At 43.2% G+C, this 15,051-nt stretch overlaps 1 protein-coding gene across 2 annotated transcripts in view; it reads left to right on the forward strand.

The window, feature by feature from the left end:
• Positions 1-15,051, forward strand: part of dock4a (dedicator of cytokinesis 4a) — a 99,221-nt gene that overhangs the window by 52,556 nt on the left and 31,614 nt on the right. For both annotated transcript variants that reach the window (XM_072664322.1, XM_072664323.1), the window contains 5 exons: positions 671-768; positions 2,173-2,256; positions 3,792-3,892; positions 10,870-10,951; positions 13,122-13,292. In XM_072664322.1, coding sequence (XP_072520423.1) covers positions 671-768; positions 2,173-2,256; positions 3,792-3,892; positions 10,870-10,951; positions 13,122-13,292 — 536 coding nt within the window. The remainder of the gene's footprint in view (positions 1-670; positions 769-2,172; positions 2,257-3,791; positions 3,893-10,869; positions 10,952-13,121; positions 13,293-15,051) is intronic.

Consider the following 15,051-nt stretch of genomic DNA (forward strand, 5'->3'; position numbering starts at 1 on the left):
TCAATCACGTGATTTCTTCACACAGCCTGAGCAGTAATTGGAGTCCCCGCTGAACTGCTGGCCTCTTTCTTACGTGACCTTTCTTCTGACCTTTTTGAGCTATTAATGGATCGGTGCGCCGTATGACTGAATCTGATGCAGTGGCAGACATGAAAGAGTGTGTGTGTGAAGGAGAGATGACTGCCTGCTGATCTCACACCTGCCTATGTTGACCTTGGAGCTAAGCCCAATAACTCAGGCACAGCTCAGAGTGGCCCAGCAGCTGTGCTCCAATCGCCCTAAACCGCAGAGCGCTCTGAGAAAACCCTGCACGAAGCCCAGTCAGGAAGAGGTATCTCACTTCAGGGAGCTTTATGACCATGTGGCATGGTTTATTTGATCATTTTCAGTAGTGGTGTGCCAAACATCAGGCCTGGGTGCCTGCAGCTCGACAGTGTTTAATATTGTCTCTGCTTTAAAACCTCAGAGTCTTCTTAGCAGCTGTCAAAGGAGAATGAGAAGAGTGTGTCTTGGAGCTGAGCCACTTTCTTACTCAGCAGCCTTCTTTTACTTTACAGCTGACAAATGGGCTGTTGATGTGATCTGCTGTGTTCTTTCAGCAAGAAACATGACTCATGTTTCTTATACTAATCATATTTCACCTCATATTTCATTTTGTGCTAACCTGCAGGTGACATGCTGGATTTGCTGAAATGGAGAACTCACCCAGACCGGATCATGGACTCCTTGTCTAAGCTGAAGGACATAGATGGTGCTGAGATAGTTAAGGTAAACTTGTTTAAGAAAAAAACAAACACTTATTTACACCTCCTAAAAAAACACCTGAGGTTGATGAGCAACAGTTAGACTGTAGGGCCACTCTAGAGCTGGGAATTTACACTACATAAAAAACACAGTAAATGTACCTTTCTGTTCTTTCTTGGACACAGAAATGTACATGGCTTCACAGCTCTAGATTGGCGACTGTCTAACTGCCTGCTTGTTAAGTGACAGGAGATCATAAGTCTCAATCTTGTCGATACCACAGCCCTCCATGATCAGGAGTCTGAGAATAAGAAGGCCTTCTGATAGGGGATATAATGGCAGATGGAAATAAGCGGTAACCAAATTGAGGGTGAGGAGCCTAAAACTAAACAAGAGAACCTTTGACAATCAGTTACTCTATCATTTTAGGTTTACCAAATTTTACATCCTTTACAGTGTGTGTAAAAATTGTAGGCCAATCAAGAACATAGTTTAGAACTATTTATCTCAGCTTATCCACTTTTGATGTTTTTATGGGTACCAAAAACAGCCCTGATATATTTGGATAGACCCATTGTCCAACCTCTCTTTATCCTATAGAACAGACTGTGCCTTAAAGAGCGATGAACTATATGGGCAGAAGTATTGGGACAATTTCTAATTCATTGTTTCTTTAGAAATCATAGTTAAAAAGTCAAGACAAGAGCATTAGTGAGGTCAGGATGTTGGATGATTGCCACCCCACCTCATCCCAAACTCCCTAACTCATCCCAAAAGTATTGTATGGCGCACCATACATCATTCAAGAGAACACAGCTCGTCCACTGCTCCACAGCTCAATGCTGGGGGCTTTATATCCCTCTAGCCCACGCTTGGCATTACGCAGCATGGTGCCAATAGGTTCATGTTTATCTGCTCTAGACAGTCCTATTCTATTAACAATACTTCTCTACAGGGACTAGACAAGCTGTGTGCGTGCATTTGCACATCTGTGTCAGCAATGGGTGCAACTTAAAGTAGCTGGATGGATTCAGTTCTGATTGGCTGCCCTGTCATATTTATTGTATTTATTGTACTGTCTTGCATGTTGCACTTTCTGCAGTCTGTCCTGTCCTGTGTTGTTTTTTTGTTCTTGTTTTGTTCCATGTGGCACCTTGTTTATGGAAAATTTCATTTTACTGTGTACTTGTACAGAGCTGAAATGACCATAAAAGCCACTTGACTTGACTTGTATTGTGTCTCACCTCATTAAAATCACAAAAACTAGTAGAAGATGTACAGTGACCACTGGGATTCCTCAAATAGAGGCTTGGATGTAGTTAAGCTAACACACCAACACACAGTAGTTTTTTATGTTTTTTTTAAAGCATATTTAATATGTAAACCAATTCATAAGAAGAAGATTTCATCATGTTTTCTCCCTAACAGTTCTTGCAGGACGCACTGGACACACTGTTTGCCGTTTTAGACGAGAGTCCGCAGAGATATGGACTGAAGGTGTTTGACTGCCTGGTAAGAGACATGTTGTTCACTTGTGAGGGTGTGTGTGTATGTGTGTGTGTGTATGTGTGTGTGTGTGTGTGTATGTGTGTATGTGTATATGGAAGCCTTCACAGGTACTCCACCTCACATCCCCTGCTTTCTGGATGTTATGCAATGTGTACTTTAATAACCAGCCTTTTTCCATTCCTCTGTTCCGCTGTGTTGCCACAGTTACCTGTTAAATACGGCCCCTGGACTACTGACAAAATACATTTAATTGCGCTGGCTTGCACCAAGGGGCTTATTATAACGGACCTGCCTCAGCTTTCTCCTAGGTTGCGTGATGGATGTCTTCATTTTAGAAGGTTCATTTGAAAGCACTAAAATGGAAAAAGTTGCATCATTCCTAAGAATAAGCGGCGCCGGGAATCTGGCACTGAAATGTATCGGTTTATAAGGTCCTGCACTTGGCCCGTGTATTTGGCCAATGTCCAAGTGTATTTTCTGATATTTGCATTTGTAAAGACCTTTTCGTCCATCATTTCTTCTGACAGGAAGAGTATTAATGGGGAGCTTGTCCTCCCTTTGCTGCAGTAACTCCCTCTACTCTTCTAAGAAGGCTTTCTACTAGATGTTACAAGCACGAGATGCTGTGAAGATTTGATTGTGCTCAGCTATGTTGGACGATCTGCTCTAAATCATAAACTCACAACTCATCCTAAAGATACTGGATGGAGCTCCATCACCCCAGAAAACGTAGATCTGCTTCTCCACAGTTCAGTGCTGGAGGCTTTATACCCCTCTGGATGACCTTAGGCTCATTTAGGGCTGCTCCAGAGCATCCCATACCATGGAGGTAATACAAGCTGTATTATGCATCAGCTGTGGGTCACATTTCTGATTGAACGGAGGTCGTGACATTGGGTGATCAAAATTGAATGTCAGGATAACGTCTAAAATCATCGTCAATTTGGTGTGCAGGAGGGATGGCCGCCAACGTTGATACTTTGTTAATTTCAGTTGTGATGTTGATGAGTTTCACTTTATACATACTGATGTAAAATACCAACATTTAGTTGTGAGATAAGGAGACCATAATCCAAAGTCTGCTCAATGTTTTTATTTATTTCTTTTTTTTACACAATTTTCCTCCCTAATTTCAGATAGCCAATTACCAACCCACTCATTAGTACTCTCTCCCCATCACGTGTAAGACTCCTGACACTGGGGGGAGGGGGGGTAAGGACTGACACATGCCTCCAGCAAAAAATGCAAAACCAACCTCTGCCTCTTTTCGAACTGCCGGGCAATCAACACGTTCAGAGGAAAACCTCAGACTGAAGCGATATTCATCTACCCCCTACCGGAGAGATCAAGGCTAATTGTACTCTCTCAGGCTCTAGCTGCTGATGGCAGGCAGCATGATCTGGGATTCGAAACATAGTGGCAGCGCCTTAGTCCGCTGGATAGGCCATATGAGGCATACAATGAACAGCAGCCATAAGCTCATGTGTCTCTGAGAACAAGAGGCTAGAAGAACTGAAGCTCATTGGTTTACTTTGCAGGTGCACATCATCAATTTACTGCAGGACAGTAAATTCCAGCACTTCAAGCCTGTCATGGACAACTACATAGAGAATCACTTTGCGGGCGCGCTGTCGTACAGGTAAGCATTACTGACACAGTGAACCATCTAACAGCTAAGTGTCTGAAGTTACAGGTCAAGCTCCAGGATATCTGCTACTACACTTTTAACAAGAGAGGTGCTTTGAGTGATGCCATAGAAGAACCACTTCTGGGTCCATAAGAACCCTGTTTGTAATACAGAATAAAGTGGGGGTATGAAGAACCTTTAAATTGATAAAGAACCTTTACATCCGCCTACTCGATTACTACGGTTAGCCACAGTAGTTCATTCCAATATAGCTGAGCTTATCCAGACACATAATATCGGTTATCAGTGTAACAGTGTCTCAGTGTACAGTCTTCATATCAACACACTTCGTTGTGCTGTGGTTTGTCTCTCTACATTCATCCTCAGAGCAGAGTGTGTGTGAGTTGAGTGTTTTGGGTCTCTGTAAGTGAAGCCTGTAGCTGAGCTCAGAGCAGAGTTTGTTTCTCTGATCTTTCTCTAACCCGCTTCCTTCTTCTGACAAGACACTTTTTTAACACTGCCTTGTAAATGTGTGTGTGGGGGGGCTTTGAGGTGCTGTGTGAGCGTGTACGTATGTGTGTGGGCTGGAAAGTGTGGAGGGATCCACTCTCTGATTTAGTGGTACAGCATTGCAAACTGCTCCTTCTTTCTCTTACCTTAAAGCGCCGGTTCAAAAACAAATTAAACTGTGTGACATACCGCTGCCTCTAAAAAAGGAGCAGTTATGAGGAGAGATGGTTGCTACTGTTGTACTGTACTGACAGTACTGTCTGTTTTATAGATAACAGCATGTGTTGTATTCTTGTATACTCTCATAAAGAACTACTATGATCTTACAGTCTCAGAGAAAAACTATACTCTCATATACTCTCAGAGAACATCTACACTAGTATACTGTCATAGAGAACATCTACACTAGTATACTCTCATAGAGAACATCTACACTCATATACTCTCATAGAGAACATCTACACTCTCGTATACTCTCAGAGAACATCTACACTCTCGTATACTCTCATAGAGAACATCTACACTAGTATACTGTCATAGAGAACATCTACACTCTCGTATACTCTCATAGAGAACATCTACACTAGTATACTGTCATAGAGAACATCTACACTAGTATACTCTCAGAGAACATCTACACTCTCGTATACTCTCAGAGAACATCTACACTCTCGTATACTCTCAGAGAACATCTACACTAGTATACTCTCAGAGAACATCTACACTAGTATACTCTCATAGAAAACAACTACACTCTCGTATACTCTCTCAGAGAACAACTACACTTGTATACTCTCATAGAGAACATCTACACTCATACTCTCATAGAAAATAACTACACTCATACTCTCATAGAAAATAACTACACTCTCATATACTCTCATAGAGAACAGCTACACTCTCGTATACTCTCATAGAACATCTACACTCTCGTATACTCTCATAGAGAACATCTACACTCTCGTATACTCTCATAGAGAACATCTACACTCTCGTATACACTCATAGAACATCTACACTCTCGTATACTCTCATAGAACAACTACACTCATATACTCTCATAGAGAACATCTACACTTGTATACTCTCATAGAGAACATCTACACTAGTATACTCTCATAGAAAACATCTACACTAGTATACTGTCATAGAGAACATCTACACTAGTATACTGTCAGAGAACATCTATACTCTCGTATACTCTCATAGAGAACATCTACACTCTCGTATACTCTCATAGAGAACATCTACACTCTCGTATACTCTCATAGAGAACATCTACACTTGTATACTCTCATAGAGAACATCTACACTAGTATACTCTCATAGAAAACAACTACACTCTCGTATACTCTCTCAGAGAACAACTACACTTGTATACTGTGAGAGAACATCTACACTCTCGTATACTCTCAGAGAACATCTACACTCTCGTATACTCTCATAGAGAACATCTACACTAGTATACTGTCAGAGAACATTTACACTCTCGTATACTCTCAGAGAACATCTACACTCTTGTATACTCTCATAGAGAACATCTACACTAGTATACTCTCAGAGAACATCTACACTCTCGTATACTTTCATAGAGAACATCTACACTTGTATACTCTCATAGAGAACATCTACACTAGTATACTGTCAGAGAACATCTACACTCTCGTATACTCTCATAGAGAACATCTACACTCTCGTATACTCTCATAGAGAACATCTACACTAGTATACTCTCAGAGAACATCTACACTCTCGTATACTCTCATAGAGAACATCTACACTAGTATACTCTCAGAGAACATCTACACTCTCGTATACTCTCATAGAGAACATCTACACTTGTATACTCTCATAGAGAACATCTACACTAGTATACTGTCAGAGAACATCTACACTCTCGTATACTCTCATAGAGAACATCTACACTCTCGTATACTCTCATAGAGAACATCTACACTAGTATACTCTCAGAGAACATCTACACTCTCGTATACTCTCATAGAGAACATCTACACTAGTATACTCTCAGAGAACATCTACACTCTCGTATACTCTCATAGAACAACTACACTCATATACTCTCATAGAGAACATCTACACTTGTATACTCTCATAGAGAACATCTACACTAGTATACTCTCAGAGAACATCTACACTCTCGTATACTCTCATAGAGAACATCTACACTAGTATACTCTCAGAGAACATCTACACTAGTATACTCTCATAGAAAACAACTACACTCTCGTATACTCTCTCAGAGAACAACTACACTTGTATACTGTCAGAGAACATCTACACTCTCGTATACTCTCAGAGAACATCTACACTCTCGTATACTCTCATAGAGAACATCTACACTAGTATACTGTCAGAGAACATCTACACTCTCGTATACTCTCATAGAGAACATCTACACTAGTATACTCTCAGAGAACATCTACACTCTCGTATACTCTCATAGAGAACATCTACACTAGTATACTCTCAGAGAACATCTACACTCTCGTATACTCTCATAGAGAACATCTACACTTGTATACTCTCATAGAGAACATCTACACTCTCATATACTCTCATAGAACAACTACACTCATATACTCTCATAGAGAACATCTACACTTGTATACTCTCATAGAGAACATCTACACTAGTATACTCTCATAGAAAACATCTACACTAGTATACTCTCATAGAGAACATCTACACTCATACTCTTATAGAAAAGAACTACACTCTCATATACTCTTATAGAGAACAGCTACACTCGTATAGAGAACAACTACACTCATATACTTAAACCTATACCCTTGTATACTGACATAAAGGAAAGAATTATACTGTTGAATACGCAAAGAGAAATATTAAACTCGTATATACTCCCATAGGAAAAACTACACTTGTATACTCTGAGGGGAAATCTATACTCTCAGAGCAAACCTTTATTCTCATACAGAAAAACTACTCTTATATGCTCTCATCTCTGAAACCGGGAGACCAGGAGATCTTAATATGGGCATAACACTGACTACAAAACGGTTTATAGGTGGGGAATATAGAGTTGTCCACTCCTGGTTAGCTACACTGGCCTCGTAACTCCAAAACTGACCTTCAGACTAAATTCATGTCTTGACTGATCAACTACAATCTACTTTAAATGATGTAAATCTGATTTTTGCTGTTTTTACTGCTTTAATCTTAAACCACACACTCGTTTTATATCTGACGCTTCTCTCTCCTCGTCTCTGTGCCGTCACGCCAATTACCTTCACATTCTCTCAGCCCTTCACATCCGTCCACCTCTCCTCACCCCGTCCACCTGCTTCTCCCCTCTTCAGGCCCTCTGCGTTTATCCCTTGCTCACTGTCTATCTCTCTTTCTCATGGATTAGCATGTGTTAGTGTGTGGGTTGAGACATGAGGTGAAGCGTCATGTTCTCACGTGTGTGATCGTGGTGCTTTTGAGGTGTGTGTGTTTGTGTTTGTGAGAGTGTGTGTGTATGTGTATTTATGTGGGTGAGAGTGCAGTTCTAATCGCTCACATGCTGTTCCTACCGCCAGGCTTTCCTTTGCCAGCCTTCGGGTCCTTCTCGCTCTCTCCCAGGCCTCCTCCATACACACACACACACACATACACACACACACACACTCTATGATCTTTGAAAGCTCGGTTTGAAATATCAGCTGTAATTGCTCCATTTTCGGTGTCTTTTTCACATGTCCCTTGGCTATTAGTTGCGCTCTGTACACAGTTTGGGTGGAATAAGCCGTAGCCTCGCTCACTGATTACTCTGGGATATAGCTTATAAACACGCTAATGAGGTTAAAATAATGAGGCTTACAGTTACACTCTGCCGTGTGCAGTATGATGGTCTGCTGTTGGCTTTACGCACACACACACACATCGTCACATGGACACACCACAGTCCGTCTCGCAGCACACTGGAAGTCACGCTGAGGTGACTGGGCAGCAGTCTGGGTGGATGTTTCAGATATGAGTGTGTATTCAGCTTCAGAGATGGACAGGTTCGGCCTGTGTTTTACATGTTATACAGAAGCTGTACACACTTACTGCCCCGTTTAACTGCAGCCATATCCTCTGACCACTGCACACTGACTGACCACCTTATTAGAAGCCCCTGCCCTATAAATGTACCCTCCACCTGTAAATGTAAGCAAAGTGAGATAGTGGCCAGTGGTAGACGATTCTGATAAAGTGGCCAGTGAGTGGAACTGCAAGATAGGTGTTTCTAACAAAGTGGCCAGTGAGTGGAAGCGCAGAGTAGGTGTTTCTAACAAAGTGGCCAGTGGTAGGTGTTTATAATAAAGTGACCGGTGAGTGGAAGTAGAAGGTAGGTGTTTCTAATAAAGAGGTCAGTTAGTAGAAGTACAATGTGGAGGTTTCTAACAAAGTGGCCAGTGAATGGAAGCTCAAGGTATGTGTTTCTAATAAAGTGGTCAGTGGTAGGTGTTTATGATAAAGTGACCACTGAGTAAAAGTACAAGGTAGGTGTGTATAATATAGTGGCCAGTGTGTGAAAATACAAGGTAAGTGTGTCTAATAAAGTGATCAGTGGTAGGTGTTTCTAATAAAGTGGCCATGGAGTTGAAGCACAAGGTATATGTTTCTAATAAAGTGGCCTGTGAGTGGCAATGCAATAGGGGAGTTTCTAATAAAGTGGTCAGTCAGCGGAGGCTTAAGATATGTGATTCTAATAAAGTGGCCAGTCAGTGAAAGTAGAATGTAGGTGTTTCTAATAAAGTGGCCAGTGTGTGGAAAAACAATAGGGCTTATTCTAATAAAGTGGCCAGTCAGTGGAAGTAGAAGGTAGGTGTTTCTAATAAAGTGGCCAGTGTGTGGATACACAAGGTAGGTGTTTCTGTGAATGAAGTGTCCAGTTGTTTGGTAGATTATTGTTGTTCTAGAAGTGCAGTAGAAAATGTTGGGCACTGAAGGCTCTGAAGCGTACCTCCTCTCTGGGTGTAAATGTGCTGCCAGCCTGTGTTTAATTACAGTCTGATTAGAATTTTGGATGGAGTCTGTTGGGATGTGTGTGTGCTGGTACTTCAGTTTCAGATTACATTCATTTCCGCCTTAAAGCAAATGTTAACTTCCCCCATAACAGCGAATTCAGTCTCCTGGGCCTCAGCATGAGCAGCCTACCTCACAGAGACCCAGTTTCTTAAAATATTAATTTTTCCTCTGTATTCATTACAACCCACCAGATTTATGAAGAAAGAACAATGCCTGAAAGCTTCTTTGCTGTTAAACAAAATTATATTATATTCCTCTGTTCTTTCATACAGCTTATGGACCTGTTTACACAGGAGACAGATTCCGACAGGATATTCCCCAGATATGCAGATGTGCTTGAATCCTCAGACAGTTTGGCGGAGTTTTGGGGGAGTGTTACTGGGCAAAGTGGTGTCTTTGAGAATATTTCAGGCTCATATTTTCCGCTGAGCAGCAGAATGGATGCAGATATAATGCAGGGATAGGAGGGTTCATCCCCGCTGCTGAAGAACACATCAAAGCACACCAGGGCTTTCAGCAGATGACACTAAACCCGAGTCATTTTACAGTGTGGCTTTCTGTGTAGCAGTCTAAAGGAACAGGGGAAAAGCTGCTTAACATCAGCCATAACATTAGCACCAATGACAGGTGAAGTAAAAAAAAAAAAAAACACTGATTATCTTCAACTGCAGTGGCTTCCTCTGGCAAGGGGTGGATATATGAGTCAGCAAGTGAACATTCAGTTATTGAAGGTGATGAAGGGTTAAAATCAGGGAAACTGGGCAAGCGTAAGAATCAGATCGTAAGAATCGTAAAAACTCTGACAAGGGCCAAACTGAGACGGCTAGACGACTGGGTCAGAACATCTCCAAAAAATCAGGCAGGTCCTGTGTGGGGTGTTCCCTGGTTATGCAGTGGTCAGTGCCTAGCAAAAGTGCTCCAAGGAAGGGCAACCATTGTTTTGGCGACAGGGTCATGGGCACCTAAGGCTCATTGATGTGCTCCATAGAGGACCCACTTCCCCATTTACAGGACTTAAAGGATGGATCTGCTGCTGATGTGTTGGTGCCAGACACCTTCAGAGGTCCTGTGGAGTCATTTGACCAATGGCTGATGTAGATGCAGTTACATGTAGACCACAGTGGCGATGAGAAGGCGGGACTTTGCTGTATCAAAAATTGTATCAAATCAAGACACCACTATCATATTCCATCACTTTCTTACGTAACAAATAATTTTAATATCATAATTAATTACTGTGATTACTTAATTACACCATTAATCAGTACTGTGTGTGTAATTTGCTCTGATTGTGTGTCCTTTATTTATAGTCCTTCATGGGACTATACTGCAAATGCTTACTGTGTGTGCTATGCTACTGTAGCTTTTCACTCACACATCTCTTTTTGTGTGTGTGTGTGTGTGTGTGTGTGTGTGTGTGTGTGTGTGTGTGTGTGTGTGTGCAGGGACCTGATCCGAGTGCTGAAGTGGTATGTGGATCGGATCATCGATGCAGAACACCAGGAGCAGATCCAGCAGGTTCTCAAGGTAAAGCACTTCAGTGCTGTTCAGACTTCCAATTAGGAGCCTGGTACACAACACCACACACCTCTCTCTATCATTCTCTCTCTCTCTCTCTCTCTCTTTCTCTCTCTCTCTCTCTCTCTCTCTCTCTCTCTCTCTTTTCACTCTTTCCTTCTCCCTTACGCTCTGTCTCTAATCCTCTCTCTCTTTTCTACTCCCTAACTTTCTCTGTATCTACACTACATAGACAAAAGTATTGGGACACCTGCTCATTCTTTGTTGCTTCTGAAATCAAGGGTATTAAAATAAAAAGAGCGTATCCTGCTTTTGTTGGAGTAACTGTCTCTCCTGTCCAGGGGAGAAGGCTTTCTACTAGATTTTGGAGAAACATTGCTGTGAGGATTTGATAGCATTCAGCGACATGAGTGTTAGTGAGGTCAGGATGTTGGATGATCACCACCCCTCCTCATCATCCCCAACTCCCCAACTCCACAGCTCAATGCTGTGGGGCTTTATACCCCTCTAGGCCATGCCTGGCATTAGGCAAGGTGCCAATAGGCTGTTTATCTGCTTCAGAGAGACCTACTCTATTGGCAGCATTTCTCTACAGGAACAGTAGCTGAATGCATTCATTAGAGGCGGTGTCCACAAACATTTGGACATATAATGTATTTCTCTTTTTCTCTCTCTCTCTCTCTCTCTCTCTCTCTCTCTCTCTCTCTCCCTCCCTACCCTCCTCTCTGTTGCTCTATCTGCCTTGTACTCTCAGTAGTATTCACACATAACACACCCCCACTTATTTACACACACATATTTACACACAGCACATGCTATAGCACTCGCACACTCACACATTCACACATAGATAGCCACTCACCCGCACACACAACAAATGCACACCCACACTGTCTTACATTCTCTCACCCACTCTATCACACACACACACACTCACACACACAGAGCTGCATCCCTCCCCCCTATCCCCTGCTGGGTGTGTATCCTGTTCCACAGAGCTCAGTTTGCTGTTTGCTGGCAGCGCTCAGTAACCTTCATCAACATTCAGCATCTTTACCCTGCCGTTCACCCTCAGATAAAAAAAAGAAACGCTGCTGGCTCTTCTTTATGAGCGCGAGGAGCGTCAGATTTAAGAGCAGCCCATTAAAAAGGGCTCCAGAATGTCGCTGTGTTTCTGTGTTCCTGAGCCTGCGCTGCTCTGCTGCTCCTGTGAGAGAGCGCCAGACTTAGAGGCACGTCCCCCGTTTGCTCACACCTTTCAAACCCTCTGTATATTGGAAGAAAGCGTGAGAAATGTAATGCAGGAGTGTGTGCTGCTGGCTGCAGAGCTGCAAAGCTCCAGGTTATGCGTTCATGCTGGTTTGAGATCAGCTCATAGAATGCTAGTCCAATGTGTAATAGTAATATGATTGATGTAACTCAGTAATTGAGATTTATGAAACTCGTACATGTTAAAATCGTTCCTCCCTGTTTCTTTACACTCGTGTACCTTCAAATAGCAGCTTCAGGTGAGTCCAGGTGGAGCTGCACGAGAACCTCTTGCAAGAACTGTGTAACACTGCGTTACCTGAGTTATTTTTGTGTGAAGTCCTAACGCAGTGTTTCTAAGGCTCAGCGGTTAGAGCTCCAGGCTATTGATGACAGGGTTGTGGGTTCGATAGCTGGGCTCGGCAAGCTGCCACTGTTGGGCCCTTGAGCAAGGCCCTTTACCCTCTCTGCTCCCTGGGCGCCGAAGTTGGCTGCCTATGGCTCTGGGTGTGTGTGTGCTCTCTGCCCCTAGTTCATTAGTGTGTGTGTGTGTGTGTGTGTGTGTGTGTGTGTGTGTGTGTTCACTACCACAGATGGGTCAAATGCGGCAGACACATTTCGCTGTACATAGTACAGTGAGAAATACTTGCACTTTTGCCTTTAATATTAGTCTACTGTCTCAGTCCACATGCTTCTTTGGCTTCTGTGTCTCTCAGATATGTCAGCAAATGCTTGTTTATAGCTGTGCATTAGGGGGCGCTCAAAGCACAATTCGTATTTATATCTGTGGTGTGTAAATGAATTACACTCCTCCCTGTAGGGGGAGCCCAGGTGCAGAAAATACCAGTTCTCACATAATACTGCTTCCCTTGTGTATCATAAGTGACTTTGTTTGCTCTCTCTATGTTTGTGTGTGTGTGTGTGTGTGCAGGCAGCGGAGTACTTGTTTAAGTACATTGTGCAGTCACGCATGCTCTACGCTGCAGCCACGGCAGCGCAGGCGGAGGAGGAGTTCCGCTGTTCTGTTCACGAGCTCTTCAAATCCATCCACCTGTTCCTCTCCCACCAGAGCAAAGGCATCAGCCCCCTTACACACACGCAGGTAATACACACAGATCAGCTCCATGTGTGCACACCGAGACAAACTGACTCTGATTCTCATTCTTACTATGATTATTAACACACACACACACACACACACACACTGCTTCAGCCCCCTCACAAATACAGGTATTACACTCATGGCATCAGTCATACACACACACAGGTAACATACAGACAGCTCTGTCTGACAGGCTCATGTGAGAAAAACACACACACATACCCCGCAAGGGTGTCAGCTCTGATTCTTGCACATGAACACACTCACACACACACACACACACACCTATATATACACAGGTGGGACACACATGCACACACTTGTGCCTACAAGGGGCCTGTTTATAGTCTGTTACACAGTTTCACACTCGCAGCTTCCACAGTGCTCACTATCAGTGGTAGAGTGTGTGTGTGTGTGTGTGTGTCTGCAGGGTGGCTCTGCAGGCTTTAAAAAAACAATGTATCTTGTACACACAAGCCGTGAATATTAATGGGGCTACACACACACACACACGTAAAAACACATTTATTCAGAAGCATATAGTATGGAAACACACACACACGCGCGCACACGTGTGTGGGTTCATGCCCGTTATGGCGACACAGCAGGAGAGCAGATTTCAATTAAACATGCCTGAGGGGACACCACGACTAATCCGCACACACACTACAGGATCACTGCCAACCCTGTGTCACTTAACACACTGTATTTATGTTCAAGCATTCCTGTGTGTGTGCCTGGTCCTCTATATACATGAATGCCTATGTGTGTGTGTGTGTGTGTGTGTGTGTGTGTGCACGCGAGTTTGCAGAAGACTGAATGCTTTAGATGGAGGATGTGTACATCTGTTGTTGGTTGTCCTCCACTGAACACTGTGTGTATTGTTCAGCCTGCGGTGTGTAGGTATGTGTGTGTATGTACGTGTGATAACAGAAAAGCCACTAAATCACGTTGCACACTCAACCACAGCACAACAACCAGTCCTCCTGCGTCAAAGAATCTTTCAGTGTCTCTGGAAAGGTGAAGGGGAAGAAGTGAGTGGTGGAAGAAGGAGGACATACTGAGGAGAGGTTGTGAAGAACAGCAGTCAGATAATTTGTTGTCCTGTAGGTTATTCAGTTTGTGGCTTGAGCTTACTTCTTAAGCTCCAGTTCAGTCCAACACAGGCAAAGCATCTTGTTTAATATTGAGTAAGAAGAAAAAGGAAGGCTGAAACAAAGGGGTACTTATAACAAGGACAAACGAGGAACACCTGGGACTAACAAAGGGGCGTGGCTAGAGAGGAGGCACAGGTGGGAACACTGACAAACAGGTGGGTCTAGGAATGATAAGCAAACGTGACCGTGTGCTTCAGAGCACATGGCGGGACCGAACAGGGACAGGTGTGACAGTTAGAGTGTAAAGGTATGGTTATCTCCAGCCAAAAACTCACCTCACTCCTCCCTCAGCCTGTGAAATGTTCCTGTGCCACTGGCTGCAACACAAGCCCAGAACATGACGATCCACACCTGCGGGGGTTCTTTTTTTCATGAAATTCTGCATATGCACATCTGCACATTCTTATTAAGAGATCTGGGCTCAAGTGACTAGTGGTGCCCAGACTTGAGTTTGGTTTTTTGGTCTTTTTTTTGAAGGTGTCAGAATGATTATATGTATATAGGGGCAGTGGTGGCTCAGCAGTTAGAGCGCCGGGATATCGATAACAGGATTGTGGGTTCGATTCCTGGGCTTGGCAAGCTGCCACTGTTGGGCCCTTGAG

This window comes from Salminus brasiliensis, chromosome 19 (genome assembly GCF_030463535.1).
Source record: "Salminus brasiliensis chromosome 19, fSalBra1.hap2, whole genome shotgun sequence".
NCBI classification, from domain to species: domain Eukaryota; kingdom Metazoa; phylum Chordata; class Actinopteri; order Characiformes; family Bryconidae; genus Salminus; species Salminus brasiliensis.